The sequence below is a fragment of the Mycteria americana genome, chromosome 2 (assembly GCF_035582795.1).
Source record: "Mycteria americana isolate JAX WOST 10 ecotype Jacksonville Zoo and Gardens chromosome 2, USCA_MyAme_1.0, whole genome shotgun sequence".
Lineage (NCBI taxonomy): Eukaryota > Metazoa > Chordata > Aves > Ciconiiformes > Ciconiidae > Mycteria > Mycteria americana.
The window spans coordinates 77565003-77583594 of NC_134366.1; the positions used below are offsets into that span (position 1 = coordinate 77565003).

At 46.8% G+C, this 18592-nt stretch overlaps 1 protein-coding gene across 1 annotated transcript; it reads right to left on the bottom strand.

Moving 5' to 3' along the window:
* Positions 1–13027: 13027 nt before the first annotated feature.
* On the bottom strand, positions 13028–17962 carry EDN1 (endothelin 1). The gene is made up of 5 exons (XM_075493852.1): positions 17597–17962; positions 17230–17374; positions 16091–16249; positions 15716–15823; positions 13028–14322 (listed from the first exon to the last, which is right to left on the bottom strand). The coding sequence occupies exons 1-5, from the start codon at positions 17658–17660 to the stop codon at positions 14184–14186; spliced, it is 615 nt and encodes a 204-aa protein (XP_075349967.1). The 5' UTR covers positions 17661–17962; the 3' UTR covers positions 13028–14183.
* Between the last annotated feature and the right edge of the window lie 630 nt (positions 17963–18592).

An 18592-nucleotide genomic window follows, 5' to 3' on the forward strand; every position in this document is an offset into this window, starting at 1 on the left:
ATAAATTGGGAAACGGAGAAGTATCCACACTGCAGAAAAGGTGGCATTACTCAGACAAGTATGGAAGGCAGCTGGAAAACAGTGACATAAATTCTTAGCAATTGTGCACTGCACCAGGACCTGTAAACGGTGGGGCTGGGTCTGTCTAGCTCTCCCCATGACTTTGCACCCCAGTTCAATGAATTCTTGAAGCACCTATAAAAAGTCATCTCCGATACTTTTTGGCACAGGCTGAAGTCCCACTGGAGTCAAAGGGACTTGAGTACAACAAGCGGAGGGCTTGCTTAAGGCACTGCAGACTTTGCACCTCCGCTTTCAGCTAGTCTTTTATTGTCTGCCAGAGGGTTAGGACCAGGCATCACTCAGAACCTCAAAAGAAATCTGCTTCCTGCAAGATTTCCAGACTGATATATTTTCTGTGTAATGTGATGCTTTAGTCCCATTATTTACAGCCAGCATGTATCTCTAGTACCTTGGACTTCTCATAACACCTCTGGTATCTTAGTGTGTAACTCCCACGCTCTCCCTGCCTGCATTTCTCTTCTGCTCTTTACCATAGTTGTCAACAGTTCAGAAATTGGGTTGGTTGGACATGAATAGTGACCACGTTTTTTATCCCTCTAACCACCTTCTGTTGCTTTTAGTGTTAGTGCCACCACTAACCTGGGATGTGCTAGAGGATGATGCCTGACTGGAAAAACTCACTTCTAGCAAGTGCCATCCTTACTGTTATTCTTCATTCAAGTCTACAGGCATTGCCTCAACCTTTTCAACAACAGCCACCAACAACAAGTAGCACAGTTCCCTGTGCCTCAGCAGAACTCCTTCTGAAATTGCAATGCTGCGAAACATAAACATGGGTCCCTGTGAACTTGAGGGCAGCATCTCTACCAGGTAAACTGCTCATTAAACAAACAGGAGATAAACTAAGCTTGCTCCATCATTGCAGCTGTATAGACGTCTCTGGATTAGGAGACAAGTCAACAAAAGTTTATGTGCACTTGTTCATGAGAGCGCAAGAGAGAGACTATTGTCCTCTCTGTTGTTTTCATCTGCAGTGAAAGGTCAAGATCAATTTAGAAGTTATCTGTATCTTGATCGTCGTATCCAGTGAAGAGAAAAACAACATTTCAGTTTATCCAAAGTAATAGTAAACACACATCTCACATGACTGGCTGCGAATATTAGAGACCCGAGAAGAACACTTTTTTGCCATTACAATAGTTGTTTGCAGCAGCTGGCACTACCCTCTGCTGTCAAACATTAATGAGAAATCGATTCAAGTCAAGGTGGTCCCATATCACAACTTCGTTCTCTATCTTCAGCACAGGAAGTCACTTCATCAGGTTTCACTGAGTACCCACCTGGCCCAAAGCTAGCATAACTGTTCACTGATGTCACCTAGATATTTCAGGGCAGAGCATGGTGGGCCTGCACCCACTCGGTCCTCATGTGTGATGCCACTCTGGAAACTTCAGCTGACCCATCCTGACTTCGACTTTCTCACCAGCCAAACTCACATTGAGAAAGAGGGCTTAAAGTATTTCTGTCAAGGAATGCCAGTGCTGTCTAAATGATCTGACTTTCTGATTGGAGTCACACGTGGCATGCATTCACAAGGTTTCTTCAAACTGGGAGTGAGTACTGTGAGAACTGATCTTCAGTGAGATGCTGGCATGTACTCCGAAGCTATTGAGAGCAACAGCTTCAGGGCTGTTCCTACATCCTTTCTAACCACACTGAAATTGCCACTTTCCAATAGTTTTATTTTTGAACTGTGTCCTTTCATTATTTTACCCTTCCCCTTTTTTCAGAGCAGAAGATTTCCCAATAAAAGATTGTCCTGGAAGTGTATGATATAAATAACATCTCCTGGGTGTGACAGGCTCTCCAAATAGCTGACTAAGTCAGAAAAGAGCATGAAGAAATGTTCTTTTCTTTTTTTTCCTCAGTATGATAATCAAAACTAGTAATCTCTTCCTCTTGAGTCATCCCAGCTATGTGAGGGTGGTAGGCCAGGCTGCAAGGGCTAGCCTCATTCAACATTTCATGGGAATCAAATTCTCTTCAGCTTAGCTTCTCTCTTGCTTCTTTCTTCCATCTGTCTTGTTGCCTCCTCAGGATGTCCTAGAGTTAATTCACGGTAATTAAGCCTGTCCTAGAAACCCAGCTTAAGAAGATGAGTTTCTCCTGCTGAGAGCTCACTTTATGCTATTTTCTTCACCACACCTTCAGTTTATTGCATAGTTGTTATACAGTGCATCTTGCTCTTGCTTACCTCTTGGAATATATTGCAAGATTATTATTTATCTACAGGAAAGCAATTGATAAATAGCTGCCCTGCTATTCTTCTGTGGGAAATTCACATTTCCCATAAGAACATTATATTCTGAATACACTGGGCCCCAAAACATTTCCATCTGTTTAATACAGTTGCATCCCTCAAATGCTGCTTCATGAAGACAAGGTAGATGTGGTCCTAACTTCATGTCTGTGACTGCCGTCCCTCCGTAGGCTCCTTCACAAGGTCAAGGGAGAAAGCCAGATGCCTCCAGAGGAAAACTCCTCTCAGTTCGGGTGCTTCAGTCAGCTATGTGAGTCAGGCGGGTTTTTCCCACTGTCTCTCCACACTGCCAGTAGGTCCTTCCTGCACATTTACCCCACTGTCCTATTTCTGGCCTCTCCATATCAACCTGTCCTCCTGGCCCATACCCACCTCTTTTATCATATACACATGGCATAATGTCTTGGGAGCAATCTTATTTCCTTGGAGAAGATTCCCTAGACTCTGCACTTAATCATTTCTCCTAAAATTAGGCTGGCTGTGCCTCTCCTTTGCTCCACCCTCATTGCTTGCTTAGTGGATGCTAACTAATCTGAAAACGTGTCTGCTTCTAAACCCTTTACTCATCTGGGAAGCATACTAGTACTTCAGGGTGAATAGCGTCCTGAGAATAAATTGCTTAGTATTGAATTGCCACTAAATTAATACCAGACTGTGGACTTTGAGGTAATGACCCTGCTCTGCTCATCTCGGTGCATTCTTGTTGTCCTTCCTGTTTTGGAAGGTGGTTCCTTGTTGGGAGTTTCATGGGACCCTTAGTGTCAGAAAGTAACTTGCAACAAGAGGCTGTACAGACTGAGTCTCTTCAGGCTCATTTTGCTCTTGCATTGTTCCTACCTCTGTCTTGTTGCCTCTTCAAGATGTAGTTCCCTAGAGTGCGCAGTGATTAAGGCTGTCCTCCATACCTAGTTTCAAAAAACATATTTTTGAGGTAGATTCCTCTTTTCCTCTGGGGCTGTCAATTTACATAAGCTTCCTGTCAGTTTACTACACAAGCTGGTGATGCAAACTCATGCCCAAACCCTTTTTCACTTTACAAAAAGTTTCAGTTCTCCCTCCAGTGGAAGACTGCACATTGCATCTAAATCCATTCAGCATTAATTAAGGAACTTTTTCATGTTTATTTCCCAGCTGTAAGGCCTTCTTGTGGCCTGAAGAAAGATTTCCCTGTGGATCACCTGTACACTACCCAGGCTGATGGTTTGGAGAACTTCCAAGGTTGGTAAGACAGCGAAGAACTAGGCTGGACAAGAGCAGGATCTCACTGTATAAGCCATGTGCATGTGCCATTTGCTTCACTCCATTAGTAATAGCTAGTTACGGTTAATAACATCTCAGTTATTTTTTTCCGTAACGGATGCTGTGATTCAGTCCGAAGTGTTCCTCAGTCTGGAGGACACCAGCGGGGAATGTCACTCTTAGGGAGCATCTCTTCTGCCTGTGGTGAGGACAAGCCTTGGTGGCCAGGCCCCAGACAGCTTTGGAGTAACCACGTTGAACCACATTACAAAACCTCGCATTTGTGTACAAGCTTTCAGGGGAGAACAGAAAGCGAAGCGTCAGTCAGCACCTGCTATTGTTCCAGCCTCATGCATGCACTTGGGTTGTGGTGTTCCATTTTTCTAACGAGCGCTCTCTCATCAGAATAATCAGGCACAGGAAAACTGATTGTACTGAAAGACAGGATTGCGTGCAAATAAAGTTTCCAGATACGAGGCAGACTCATGGCTGTTTTAAAAAATTGGTGAGTGGTAACGACGCTGGGTCCAAGCCTGCAAACTTTGTTCCCAGGAGTAAGCCAGGCCCTGTTGGTATGCTCCCATTCTGTTATCACAACTGGAAAATGTGCAAAGCAAGAGCAGGCCAAGGACTTTCCTCGAGATCCAAGCACTATTATTGCACTATTCTTCTGAGCTGTCCTTTGTTTCTAATGGCCCAAGGAAAATGGGGTCCCAGATGACGCCGGTGGAGATGCTGACACTCCCTGTAAGCTGGGCTGCTGGAAGCCAAGTGCTCGTAATCCTGGGTACTGAGCAGTGAGCATCACCCTTCTGTCTCCTGTTTTAAAATGACAGGCATTGCTGTGGAGGAGCCCACCAGAATTCAGCTAAATTTTCCTTCCAGTTGAAACGAAACATTGCTCCTCTCTCTGCATGGCCACCGCTGGTGACAGCCATTGTCCCTCTCACACCTGCAGGCCTCGGAGGAGCCTCTTGCCTGGGGAAGGCCTGTTGAATGGGAGGACCGTTTCTGCTCTGGTGCTGCCTCTTGCTAGAGGTCCAGCAAGCGCCGATCGTTGATGCTATGCTGACTTGTGAGAGCTGAGGACACAGCTCTCCGAGGTCTCCTCTTCATTTAAGTATCCTTCTATACTCAGGTATAATTTTTCCACAAAAAGAAAGAGGAAAAGGAAGCCATCAAATGACTGTGCAAGAGAAACACGACCTCTGGAGTATCCTGACCGTTCTGTAAAAGGGTCTTTTGCAAAAGAGCTAGCAACTGGCTCAAACAGCCCAAGGACGAGGTTTCATTGGGTTCTCCATCATGCGGTGGTCATGATATGCTCTTGTAATACAGGTCTAGGACCAAATTCTGCACATGACATCCCACCCATAGGGACTCTATTTGGCTAAATATTGGCTTGTTCCTTCAGGTCGGTGAAGCCAGGTTTGCACTCAACAAAACCAGGAAGTACAATCATTGCTGGGCAGGGTGGACTCTGGCCACTTAAAGCCACATGCAGGCAAGCCCATAGCAGAATTTTTTATCCCAGTTCTTGGCACTTTGCTGTACCGTAACCAGATGGCCACAGGTGAAGGAGACATGTGCCGGCAGACCGCCAGGAGCTCTGCCTGTGGGAGAGGCAGCATGCCCCGGGGGAACAGACCAGCTGGGCTCCCGGTAGAGGCTGGACTCTACGAGCCGTAAATGGCATTTCTGTGCCACTGCCACCCTGAAGATGCTACCATTCCCCACGATGCTGCTTATCATCCAAAATTTTCCCACCTTGCCGTTCTGCCCTTATTTTTGACAGTTTTCTCTTCCTGGAGACACCATCCCAAGTGGCTGAGAGTACCATCTGGAGACCATCGGGCCTCCTGCTTGGTGTTCATCTGGACTAGCCTGCTTTTCAGGTGCTCACTCTCTCTCCTTCCCAAGCCTCACTCCTGCCACAATGCCTGGCTTTTTCTGGGCAGGGTGCTGGGAAGAGACGGAAATGAGCATTTGCAGACACTTTGAGCTGTCTCCTGAATAAATGGGAGAAAACTAAAGGATCCCCAGACTGCAGGGATTATTGGTTTTATAACTATTTCAACAGCTCCATCAGCGGTGGCATGTAAAAGGAGCTCATCATTTATAAATTGACTCTTCCAGGGATCAAAGGCCTGTCAGGGCAACAATTAGTTCTGGTAATTTATCAGCTGTTTGAGCTTGTCAGGTGGAGAGAGAAGGGCAGTTCTGCATCAGCTCCCCTGCAAAGTTCTTACTGTAGCCAGAGCCAGGTAGGATGTGCGGGTCAGTCATTTGCTCAATATTTCATGTCCTCCGATGTTTTGTCAGTCTTTCCGATACCTGATCTGATTTGGTTAGGCTGTCAGGTGAAAAGGAGGCATCTCTTAGCACGCTAATGTCACCCAAGCCAGAGGTCCTTTGTCTCCTTAACAATGCCCCTGTCAAATCCCTGGGGAGCAGCTAAACAAACTGGAATGCAGCAAAAAGAAGGAAAAAAAAAACCCAACCAACCAAAACCTGTGGTCTGTTTTTAATTAGCCTATAAACCATTCAGAGCTCTCCAACTGTGCTGTCCAGAGAGGGAAAACCGAGGGCAAATATACTCTCTCTCCTTGTAGACCTCATAGTAAAAAAATCCCTGTAAACAACATGAGTTTATTTGAACAGACTAGAAGTCCGGGCAAAAGCAACTGTTCTGCATAACACTGAATAGCAGCACCCTTTGCAAAGCATCTTTTGCAAAGGCACCTACAGAATTTGGCTAGCCTGACCAGAGCTCTGGTAGATTAAATGGGGATAAAAAAGACAGACATTGAGGCAGAGAGCCCCTTGAGTTTTCTGACAATGGGAAGTGGATCCAAAATGTGTTGTGCAACATCAGAAGGACCTTCGTTACATTACATTACATTGCATTACATTACATTACATTACATTGCATTACATGTGAGCACACTTCCATGCTTACAAGTACACATGCGGAGTTGGTAAATGCTTCAAGTTTTCCCCGATGTACCCTGTTGCACACACACTTTGCAATACCTGATGATGCAGTTATACAATCATACACTTTTTTATCAGAACAGTATCTTTTTTTATTTGCTATGTGGCTGGATTCAGTTCTGTGCTTTCCTATGCTCTGCTTCATTTTGCAACTTTTTTTCAAACCTGCTTTCCATGTGTAAGGCACAGGTTTCGTTAATGTGTAATGTGGACCACCACAAAATTTCCAGTGGAAGTACAAACTGTTTCAAGAATTTCACATATGCAGGTTGTTGTAAAGCTTATATGAACTTGCATCCCTTAATCACGTTTCATGGCTCTTCAGATATTCACGGATCACAGGCTGAAAAAACAGCTACGATCACAGCTTCATACAGAAGCAGCTCACAAAAGCTGTGTTTGGGCACAGGAACAGCACAGAGATGCTTGAGAGAAGAAAAATAAAGGGGTGGGGAAGGAAAGGCTGTAGTTTGCTCAGAAAGTTGACCCCTGTGCATGTATAGACATTTATAGAAATGTTTGTGGAGAAAAATAATTACTCAGCAGAAAGTGCTTAGTTCAAAGAATAAATTTTTACTATACAGTAATATCCAGCCAACTTTCTGACTTGCCTAAAGGGTCAACACCGGAACCAGCAATCCATAATCCCTTGCCAGCTGAGGGCAAAGGACAGCACTTACAGGCACTTCGCTTTTCAGCCAGGTGAAAGACGTCCTTGTGCTTATGACGAAGCAAACTCAGGGTGAAGTAAAATTAAATTAATAGCCTTAATGCATATTGTTTGGAAGCCACTGGAAAGCACATCACTGCAAAGCGTCCCGCTGGATCTGTACCGAGGATGAGGTAATGGTTAGCAGAGACCCAGGAGGAAAAACAGCAGGCCAAGTCCTCAGCAAAAGCCACAAGATTTTAGAAAGATAAGGGAGTAAAATTTCTGGAAAAATTATGGAAAGATTCTTCTTATGAATACATAGAAGAAACATGGACAAAGGAGCCTCTGTAGAGGTATCTGTGGATTTCACAGTTGTATGCTGTATCGGCGTGACTGATACCCTGAAAAACCTCTGGGCTGGTGAAATTAGTGGTGTTCCTCCAAACTCACCGGAGTGACACCGGTTTAGTCCGTCCATAGGGAAACTGGGATGAGTGGACAGCCCTCCCAGCTGAGATGCCTACTCAGAAAAATCTGCTGTAAGATACTGATAAAACCTGTGGGGTCATTCTGAGACCATACATATCAAAGGGGAGCTGCTGCCATCGCAAAGCCGCCTGCGTGGCATTACCCAGGGCGAACCCGCAGCCACGTGGGAAGGGTGGCTGACGTTTCCAGGGGACTGAGCAGGGCTGCTGGTGTGACTTGTGACTTGCAGCCACCTTCTCTCCCATCCCCTGAGGAGCACGCCGGCAGCAGCATCGCGCAGGGTAGGCTCTGCGCAGCCCAGCGATGATCCCTCTTTTCAGCAGCATGGGTTCTTTGATCCCTGCTTGCCTTCCCGCATAATGAAGTCAGCTGCCTGACGGATGTACTGGGCAGCCCCTGTGTGAGGAAAGAGATGTCTCCCTTGAGGTCAGATGAGACGTACAGTCATGAGGGAAGAACCCAGAGGGCACTCTCAAGGCACCTCTCCTGCAGAGGATATCATGGTTCTTGTTTGGTGCTCACTTATGCTACTTGGGGGATGCTCACCGAAGTGGGTGAGCAAGCTCAGGGTATGAGAAAGTACAGGAGAAGTCCTTACTTCCTCGAGGAGGGAGTTTGGTCCTGCAAAGCATCCAGCACCTTGGATCCTTCAAAGCTCCCAGGCAGCCTGTGCACATTTACATGACCACATTTTCATGAGCAGCTGATGGCCACAGAGTTTAACTCTTTGCAGGGCTGAGCCTTGTTGTTGGTTAAATCACTTGTAAGAGGTCTCAGCTACTTGGAAACCCTTCCACAGGCAAATACGCAACTTAAAGGCCTGCACATTTCTGACAAGAACATGACAGGCACCATTTGCCCAATTTTTCTGTCCACTTTAGTTTGCTGTCTAGTTTGTGAATGTCACTGCTTTATGCTCCTGTTAGAAATAAGAGAAGGTGAAAATAAGAAGCAAAAGACAAACAGATCTCTGGCAACAATAGGACTGAAATGAAGACGAGGAAGATGACAAGAGGAGAAGCTCTGGTCCATCAAAACATTCCATGCATGTGGCTACCTTTGCACAAGAAGTCCTTAGGGCATTGGCTAATTTTTCATGATGGGACACTTCACCAAGTGCTTGGCTGAATTTTGTTTGTGAAAAGAGATGGAGAAAGCAGAGGAAAATGTAAATCCAATATATATGATGGAAATACAGTGCTGCTTTCTTCTTGCCGGACTAGAGGCTGGATTTATTTCCAGTGACTGGCACATAACATACATTTTTCCTTTAGCTAGAAAAGTTAGGTTTGGGGTGGTTGTTTTTTTTTATTTCCTTGGGGGAGAAAAACACAACAACAACAGTGTGGGCTTGAATTACAGTTGGTGAACTCAAATAATTTCTGTGGCCCCCAAAATAGTTGGAGAGGTCGATGAAGCCACAAACTCCATGGGGCTCATCCATTTCTGAGTGCAGCTTTCTTGAGCCAGAGGCAAACTGCCCCATTGCTTACCAAAGCGATATTTATTTAATTTGTTACTAGCAAATGTTTGAGGGGAGAAAAAAACAACAAAAAATCCCCAAACCCAGACCAAGAGCATCAAGAGCCGCTGGAGCCCTGTGCTAGCATCAGCAAACCAGTGTCCATTTGCCCCCATCGTGGTGATATCAGAAAGAATGAAGCCTTTCTGGGTCAAATTCTGCTCTTATTTTCACTGGCATAAATGATGCCTCTAAAGCTGAGGGAATTGTTGGCTGACCGACTGACACGGTGGACTTCAGGCAGAATTCAGGTCTCCTTGACCTGATCAGAGCAGAGGAACTTGTCCCAGGCACACCACTAAGACATACCAGCCGATTGTTTAACCATATTGAGAAATAGCAAAATAGGCTTCCCTATCATTTTTCACCTAGCTCAGATTTGATCAGAGATACAAAATAAAGAAAGACATGAACACCCATTCTGGCTAAGTTTCGAAAATGTTGTTCGCAGCGTGTTTACCTCAGGAAAAATGATCCTGCAGCTATCTTTGTACTTTATCCGTGGCACTCTGTCTCTTTGCATACTTACACTCACCATCGCAGCTTCCAAGCATTCTTCTCTAATTAATCAAAAACTCCATCCTTTTGTTTCCTAGGTCACAAACGAAGAACAGTAAATTAAATAAAGATATCGGCTGAGCATGGAAGCTGGATTTCTACCGAAGGAATGTAATAATAGCACCATGATGCAGGCGAAGTCAAAATTGATATGGTTTTATATACACAGAGGCAAACAGTTGGGTGTGAGGAAAGTAAACATCAGATAGCATTCAAACAGCGGTTTATCCAGCTCATTCTGTGTTTGTAAATATAGAAGTGTGTTGTGGTGGCTAAATTTATCCTAATGTAAGGAAATACGAACAAAAAGGCTGGTATTTGGTAACTTCTATAGGCAACATTAGGACATCCTGCATGAATTATTTTGGGGCAGTTCATGATAACATGGTACAGATTAGAGTTGCCATTTCTGGAAAAATTAGGTCAGAATTATGTAGATAAGATGGAAAGAATTTCAGTAGTATTGTAGTATTTTCCTGACTTGAAGCCTGACTCACATGTCAAAGCTTTGTTTTATTGTATACCTTGTTTTGATATGTAGTCAAAACAGCCTTTATCCAGAGAAAATAAAAATAAACCAGCTGAGCAAGAAAGAATTACACACAGCATTGAATAAGTACAGCAAGCTTAATTTCAGAGAGAAATAGTTGCCTTTTCCTGTGAAACTTTTTGCAATTTCAGAAATGGCCGTGCCAGCAGGAAAAAACAGAGGAGCGAGATACAATTTGGTAAGAGCTCAGGAATGGGGCCTTTCCTTGCTCTTGATCCGAGCTGGAATTTCAGCCATACGTCAGATGTATTTTGGGACCATTAGAGTATGGCCATGCTGGAAAGTGGTGGCCCTCTTCTCTCTATGCTTCCCTTCATCCTTCTCAAATTTCCTCCTGGATTAGAAGAACCTCTCACTTAAAAAGGAGATACATCATGGCCATGGAAGGTTTACTTTTTAAGAGAAGAAGTCAGCTTAGTTCTAGTTAGAAGAATGAGAGCCCTGACTCTGCAGCCTTGCCTCTGCAGTCAGCACAATGTTTCCATTGGCTTCAGGTAGAATATTTTTTTGCTCAGGTCGTTTATTATAAGTAAGAATGTACTTTTACACTGCTCTGTGTTCAGTGCCATAAATCCCAGCACATACCATGCCTCTCTTTTTTCACCAGGGGTTCTGGCCTGAGTTATTGAATCTCTTTCTGCCACGGAGCTCGCTTTGAGAAGGAGCAAACATCTGGGACAGACCCTGGTACTCGTATGTGAGCCAGCCTTAAGATAAAACGCTTCATGGTCCCTTTTGCTTGTTCAGTGAGACAAACAGAATGTTAAATCCTGGTTTTCGGTCCGGCTCATTAATGCAAACCAGGGTAAGCTGCAGTTTATGCTCCTATGCCAGAAGGTAAATAGCGCAGGGTCGGGGCACATCCCTTTCTGCCCCTGCCGTGTGCGAACAGGCTCCTGGAGCAGGCTGGGCAGCATGAAATGGCTTCGGCCACTCTTCCCAAAGCATGCAAGCCCCTGGCACCGGGGCTTCTCACCCTCCTTGTGCTCTTTGCATTGCCGCTCGGGCTCAGTGCTGTGCAGGGCTGTTACTTTACCTCGCATGGCTCTGGGGACCGTGCCTTCCCCGAAGGCCAGTGGGTGCCCAACACCACACAAAGCTGCAGCATGAGCAAGCAGCAGGGTCAGTTTAGGGGGAAAGGAGAGGAGGATGAAAGGCGGCTTTCGAGTCCAGGCATGAGCAGAGTAAACCCTAGAAGGAACAGGTTTATTCTTAGGATGGTCTCTCAAGAATCCCTTAAGCAGCTGGCCAGGAATTTGGGCTACTAAAGCCCACCCACAGCACCATGTAGCCCGGCCACCTACAAAACCCAGCCAGCCAGCCTTAATAACAGCACAGGCGCTGCTGCGGTGCTCCTCTGCTCCCGGCATCGCTCCCCTCCTCCCGCTCCCTCCTGGGAGAGAAAACAGGAGCGACCGGGAAGGGGATGCCGACGCACGGCCCCTTCCCTGGCAGGGGCACCCCGCGCCACCCGCTCGCCTGCCACGTCGGCCGGGTGAGAGGCAGCACCTCGACTACTTGCTTGTTTATTTTCCCAGCCGAAGGCAACCACCAGTGAGGGAAGAAATGGCCAACCAGGGAGCGTTAGTGAGGTCTCTTCAGACCTGATCCATGCGTGTCCTGATGCAGCGATCAAAGGGCGGCTCCGGGGCCACATCCTGCCCTGCAGAAGTGCAGGGGCTCCTGGTTCCTTCCCGCTGCCTGGGCCAGGCTCTCCTGTCGGACCCCGGCTGCCAGCACTGCCCTCTCTCCACTGAAGTACTGCCCCAAAACGTGGCAGATCAGCGTGAAGGAAACACGATATGGGCTTTATTCAGCCTTATGGTGTGCGGTTGTGAAAAATGCTGCAAACAAAGGAATATTGACAAGAAATCCAGAACAATTTCAGAAATTTTTAACAGCGACTGCTGCCAGTGTTTTTAAGTGTCACACACCTTGTATTGTATTTGTTTATTTGTTTTTTTTATTTGTATCTGTGTTTTTTTTGGGAAAAAAAACCCAAAACTCTCAGTTTTATCCATGGACTAATTGTTGTGCCTTTTTTTTTTTCTATAGGATCAGAGATGATTAAATCCTTTTATTTGTTTTAAGCATCTTTCCAGCTATAACCACTTTAGGCCAAAATGTTTGGAGACATGCAAAGGTTGACTATTGCTCTAGCTCTTTCCTGGGCTTGGGCCAGGCTCCACTGAGGTCTCCATCTTTAACTTTCATGGGCTGGGCTGAGACTTTTTGGGATAGCATGGTAATAAGTAACATAACACAGCCTAGTCCAATATAGCTCACAAAGCATCCAGTGCGTGCATTTCCTCCTCTCCTTCACATATATCCAACCCCTTATTGGTAATATTTTAATGGTACAGTAAATTCAACATTAGAATTTGTACCATTGGATGAAAAACACATCAGCCATGTGAGAGTGCTGCTCCAGGATAAATTAATTTGGCCAATTCAAATTTCACCATGAAATTTTGATGAGCAAGCTTGAAGCTAGAACAAGTATTACCTGTTGTCTCACATCTGGCATAACCTTTCCGTGTTGTGATCTGGCTAATCTGACAGAAAGGCAATCGATGTGCACACACTTCACCTAGGTCAGCTTTGTACGTGGGGCAATCTACCTCTATCATCACGGAGCCACAGCCTACGGAAAAATGGGGCATATGAAAAACAAGCCAATAAAGTAATTAAAAATATTTATTTCTGAAGATATTTACCTTGATAGGCATAAAGCATTTCCCAATTTCATACAGAAATACATAAAACATGCATAGACCAATATGGCCTACTTCAATGTGTATTCAACATGGTAAATATAATGAAGAACTTGTGTGAATATAAATACAAAACACAAAAAATAAGCACATAATATTCAACCTGTCAGCAAATTCAACAATGTGAACAAATTCACTGCTATAAACATTCACCCAATATTAGCCTTTTGATATAATTCAAAACAACCCTTTGTCTCGACACATTTCCACCGCACAAGGCACTGAATAAATCTCACAACAGCCTCTGGTACATCCCCACTTCAGTGCATTTTTGGTGGCATGTAAGACACAACAACCTCTATTATTAGAACTTCAGATAGCCAAATATCCTTGTTATGAGAAACCTAGTAGTGTCCTCTAACTTTTATTTTATGTTGAAGAGTCCTTTGGTATCCAAAACCAAAGGACTTTGACTATGCAAACAACCACAGTGTCTAACCCACATTCAGATAACTCTGGTTGTTCAAGTAAACTAGACTTCTGAAAAAAGGTAAAGGGTTGCAGCTGATTAGTAAAGGCAATAACAAGGTGTAAAAATACTCTAGCAGGAGTGCAACAAACAGTACGCGAGGTAGACATGTATATATGCAGTAAGTCCTGATTAAAGTAGCACTGTGGCTTTCATTTTTGCATTTTAATCAAAAGGTAGAGTTTTTCACTTTGAAGTTTGTCCACTCAGATCTTGCTTTCTGTCCTTTCTAAGCACATCTGTGAGGTCTTCCTTGCAAGATGCTTTTGATGTAGACCCTGCCCAGAAAGCTGCTCAGTTGATGGGTAACATTCCAGAAGCAACATTCAAATGTTTCTTCAGAAAGATGGCTTTTCACGTATGTTACCACAGATTCCCTTTCTCCCGCTCTACCCGTCCATCTGAATTCCAAAATGACGAAATCCTTTGCTTTTATACCTCCAAATACGGGACTCCCTTAGTGTTTTGCTCTGCTGCGCAAACACTTGGACAGAGAGGCCCTTCACCGTTGTGGAATGTTAGAAGTCAAGAGAGAGTTTTGGTGATGCTTTGTCGGAAAGTGTGACGGAGAAAGATTCAGGTGATCTTCCCACTAGGATGCTTTCAGGCTTTCCCAGATGCTTTGCCTTTTGTTCGCCCTGTTATGTTTCAGCTTCCACCCTTTCTGGAGCTCAGCCTTCAGCTTTGCGACACTGAAGGAAGCTTTGATACTGTTACCAATGGCTTCCAGCCTGCAAAAATAAGAAATATAAATTTATTGTTACAATAAAGATGCATCTCCAGTGTGCAGACATTCACTTTTTGATTAAATAAGCCTCAGTCTAGATTTCTACCATGGGATCCTCAGTAACTGCTGATTGCTATGCCTTTGTTAGAATTATGCAAACTGAAGCCACTTGAAATATTGGATTCAGAATTGAAATGCAAACATTAAAATAAGTTAAAATATTCATTCAAATATAGATGCCCTAGACTTCCTTAAATAGCACGTATCCAATCAAGAGTTCTTCAGTGTTACTCTTTCTGGCTGTTTTGTTTCTTTTAGGTAAACCTGATCCTGGTTCCAATGAATGGGTGCATTTTTCAACTGAGTAAGTAAGCAAGGCCTGTTTTCAAAAGAGATTTAAGATTTCCAGGGCCTAAGTCTCACTCAAAATCATCAGGCTGCCTGCTCCCATAAATCCTGTTCTGCTTTTGAAAATAGTACTAAAGAGTCTTCTTTGGTATGGGCAAACTCTGTATGCCATACTTTTACATGGGCATATGACTGAACACTGAACGCCGGAGCTGATATAGCTGTACTAACACTCAGCTTCAAAGCTGACTTCACCTCTGTGGGGTTCAGAGCTGCAGCAGGTCCAATGCACGCATCTCTGAACTGCACTGCGGAGTGATACTGCTGCCTCCTGCCACTCAACTTATTATGCTCGGACCTCAAAGGGCAGTCCTGAAATTTACTCCTAATCTCAAATACGAAATTGGGCTCAAATATTAATTTAGTCTTCATTTTCCCTTTCCTCAACCTTTTTGCAGTCATTTCCACCACTAACACCCTGTACTCATTTTACACAGCTTTATCAGGCAACGTAAGAGATAAGGCAGGTAGAAATCCGCCTCCTGCATTCTAAAAAGCCAGCCACACCAGCCAGAAGAAACAATACATTCAAAATCTGGATAGATCAATAATCATCTTTTTTTCCCCTCCAGTAAGATGGAGTAAAGTATCTAAGAAAAGGCATTCTGATTCAATTTCATTTTAGAATAGTTGGGACATAATATTTTTAAGTAGTTAAGATAGTGCATGAACGTACTAAAATGACAGGCTGTATTTATTTCTGTCAGTATTTCATTATTTCATACTCTTCTGAAGTTTGGTGTATCTTTAGGCCTACAACTAAGTCTGCTTCCTCTAAGCAAATGAAGGATGCTAGGCAGAGCTCAGCACCCCTGTCTTCACAAGCTAAAAACCCACTGCATGAAGAAAAGCCCTCAAGATGTCCTCACTGATTCCTCCGTAACTCTCAAGCTGAAATCACCAGCTAAGCCCACGCTGACCCGAAGGCAGGTGAACTGTGCTCTCTATTGCTACTCCGAGGAACTACAACCAGATGAGAAGAAACTCACCGCTTCATTTTCTTGCTGTCAACAAGCTGTCGGTTCATGCATTTGGGTCCAATGCAATTGCCAGCTTTGCTATGGTGACGCGAGGTTTTCTCCACTGTGGACTGAGCCCTGTTAAAAGTGAAAAGGCGCTGCTGTTAAAAAAAAAACCCAAGTCCACAGTCCACAAGGTTAGGCATCTCATCAAACTCTCAAGGCATGTAATAAGCAATCTTTCTGGGCCAAACCATAGCATGTATCATAGCAGCGTGAGCACTCAGGTAGGAGGCAAGGCTTTGGGGAGATTATTCGCTCAGCAAGTGCCAAAATGAGTAAGTCTACCACAATCCATCCCTTTTACATGCACTGCCTTTTAAAGAGTAGCAACAATAGACGCACCAGAGATCTTTTCCTGTCTGGCAGAAGTTCATACATTTCTTGTCCTTCTGGTTGGCACATCGGCATCTGCTGCTAGGTTCAGCGAGCATCTCTGGCACCGTGTCCTTCAGCGATCTTCTGGATCGAGAAGGGCCTCCGAGACCATATGGAACAGTCTTCCTATGATCAAAGAGACAACATGAAAGTTATTCAAATAATTCTGTGGCTTTGAAACAGCGGGGTATTTTGGGCGATCTTATCGATGGGATTGATTGCATGAATAAAGGTTGTGGGATTGGGAATGCCTCGTTGGTCATAGTTTCCATGCAAATGCTTCTGATGATCCTGCAACATACCCATTAGCATGGCAACTGACAAGGCTAATGACCTTTTAATTGTGATTTCATAAGGCTGCTGTGCCTCCCTGTGCAATAGAAAGCAATAAAACCTCATCTTTTTGAACTTTGGTAACTGCCAACACTGAAAGAAGCAATAAAACTGAGGAACAGATCCTCTGTGCTCAGAGGAAACCCAGGAGCAGAACAAATCACCACAGTCAGTGTTTGCAGCGTTAAGTAAGGCTCTGGCTCAGTACTTTTTGGTGAGGAAAGCGTAGAAATGAACAGTGTATGTAACCCTATTAACACGTGGGCTGCGTTAATTTGCAGCAGAGAGCAGCAAGAGGTGGCAAGGAGCCACCCCATGTCAAAGTAAGCCTTCTAGCCTCCTAACTGGTTGAAAAGAAAAACGGTCAGACAAATTCAGGCTGGCAAAATCATACTTTTGGCATTCTGTCCGCTTCTGATTCATAGTGAAAAGTATCCTGCAGCCTTTGCTAAGCAGCACCCAAAGGAAATAATCCTGCCCAGATTTTAGGAACGCAGGTGTGTCAGGGCTACTAGGAGCTATCTGCTCAGCCTAGGTGGTCAAATCCTGCTTGCTTTCTCCCAGTGAAGAGTCTCACTGATAAACTCGGCAGAAAAGCAGGAGGGGGGAGAAGCAATAGGAGAGACCGTGCAAATAACTATTCCTTCCTCCCCTTCCCATTTCTGCAGGGGGGTTTGTGGGTGTTAATTTTTCCCTCCCTCCCCCCTTTTTTCCAGCCAAAGCGGAGCCCAGCGCTCGGCAGCTGCCGAAGCCCCCCCGGTCCACTCACTCACTCGGGGGTGTTGATCCAGATGATGTCGAGGTGGCAGAAGTAGACGCACTCCTCGTCCAGCAGCGAGGAGCAGGAGCAGCGCCGGGCGCGGCGGTGCGCGGCGGCGGCGGCGGGGGGCGGCGCGGCGCCCGCCTCGGCTCCGGGGGCTGCGGGAGGGAGCGGCAGAGCTCAGCACCCGCGGCAGCCACGCACCCCGCGCATCTCCGCCGACAGCCCCCCCCGCCGCATCCCTCAGCCTCCGCGGGCCGCCCTCCCCCGCTGTCCGGCGGCGCTCCCCGCCAGCCGGCACGGAGCCCCCAGGTGCGACCCGCCAGCCCCCCGCAGGGCCGGACCCAGGCGGCGGCGAGCGGCTGGGGACCGGCACCTACCTGCCGGCAGCAGCCCCGGGCAGAACACGAAGAGCAGCGAGACGATCATCTGGGAATAATCCATAGCAGGCAGCGGGGAGCGGACGGAAAAAGGGGGGGGAAAAGGGGAAAATTAATAAAAGAGAAAAAAGGGGGGCAAGTCTCTCTCAGCGTCGGGATGGAGAGCCGTGTCCCGTTCCCTGCGGGGCGCGGCGCGGGGGCAAGCAGCGGCTCGGTGCGCCCCGGCGCGTCTGGCTGGCGCGGCGGTCCCCGGCGCCCTTTTATAGCGAACCCCCATGGAGCGGGTAAACAGCCCCGGCGCTATTTTATCCCGAGACAATGTTATTCTGCTATTAGTCACCGCGCGGCAACGTGCGGGCCGAGATAAGGCCGGCCTGGAAAGGAAATCGCCTGCAAACTTCAGAGCGGCGGGCGGCGGCGGCGGCGGGCGGCCGGCCGGGGGGGCCGGGGGCGACCCGCGGGCGGGGAGGGGACGGGAGGGGCGGGGCGGGGCGGGGGGGGCCGCGCCGCGCCGCGCCGCGCCGGCGGCGGGCCGCCAGGGGGCGCCCTGCCGCCCCGCGCCTCGCACCTGAGGGCGGGCGGCCGCCTCAGCCCGCTGGCGGCGGCGGGGCATCGTCGCGCTGGCCGTAACAACGATAATTATTGTGATTATCGCCAGCGTTGTTGTTGTTGTTGCTGTTATAACAGCGGGGCGCGCCGGGCGGCGGTGGCAGGTGCGGTGCTGCCCGCGGGGGAGGTGTCGCGGCCGCCCCGCGGGCTCGCGGCGGCCGGTGGAGCGGCTCCGTGGCGCGGCCCCTGAGCGCCCGCTGCCCGCCCGCTCTCCGCGGGCCCACCCGAGCGGGTTCTTGCGGGGTCTCAGACGGTTGGGTTTGGCAGCGAGACGTTAGGGTATAACCGCCCTTTTCTGCCGTGGCAAGGCAGGGCGCCGTGCCACAGCGCGTTTTAGGGTCCGGGCTGTGCGAGCAGCAGCAGGCGTGTGTGGTCAGGAGGAGGGAA

What these genes read in the sequence shown, in the direction of transcription:
- EDN1 (XM_075493852.1), bottom strand. Translation starts at nt 17,660, where the DNA reads ATGGATTATTCCCAGATGATCGTCTCGCTGCTCTTCGTGTTCTGCCCG. An exon ending in CCCGGGGCTGCTGCCGGCAG is followed by an intron (nt 17,375 to 17,596) that starts GTAGGTGCCGGT and finishes TCCCTCCCGCAG; the next exon opens with CCCCCGGAGCCGAGGCGGGC. An exon ending in GACAGCAAGAAAATGAAGCG is followed by an intron (nt 14,323 to 15,715) that starts GTGAGTTTCTTC and finishes TTATTTTTGCAG; the next exon opens with GCTGGAAGCCATTGGTAACA.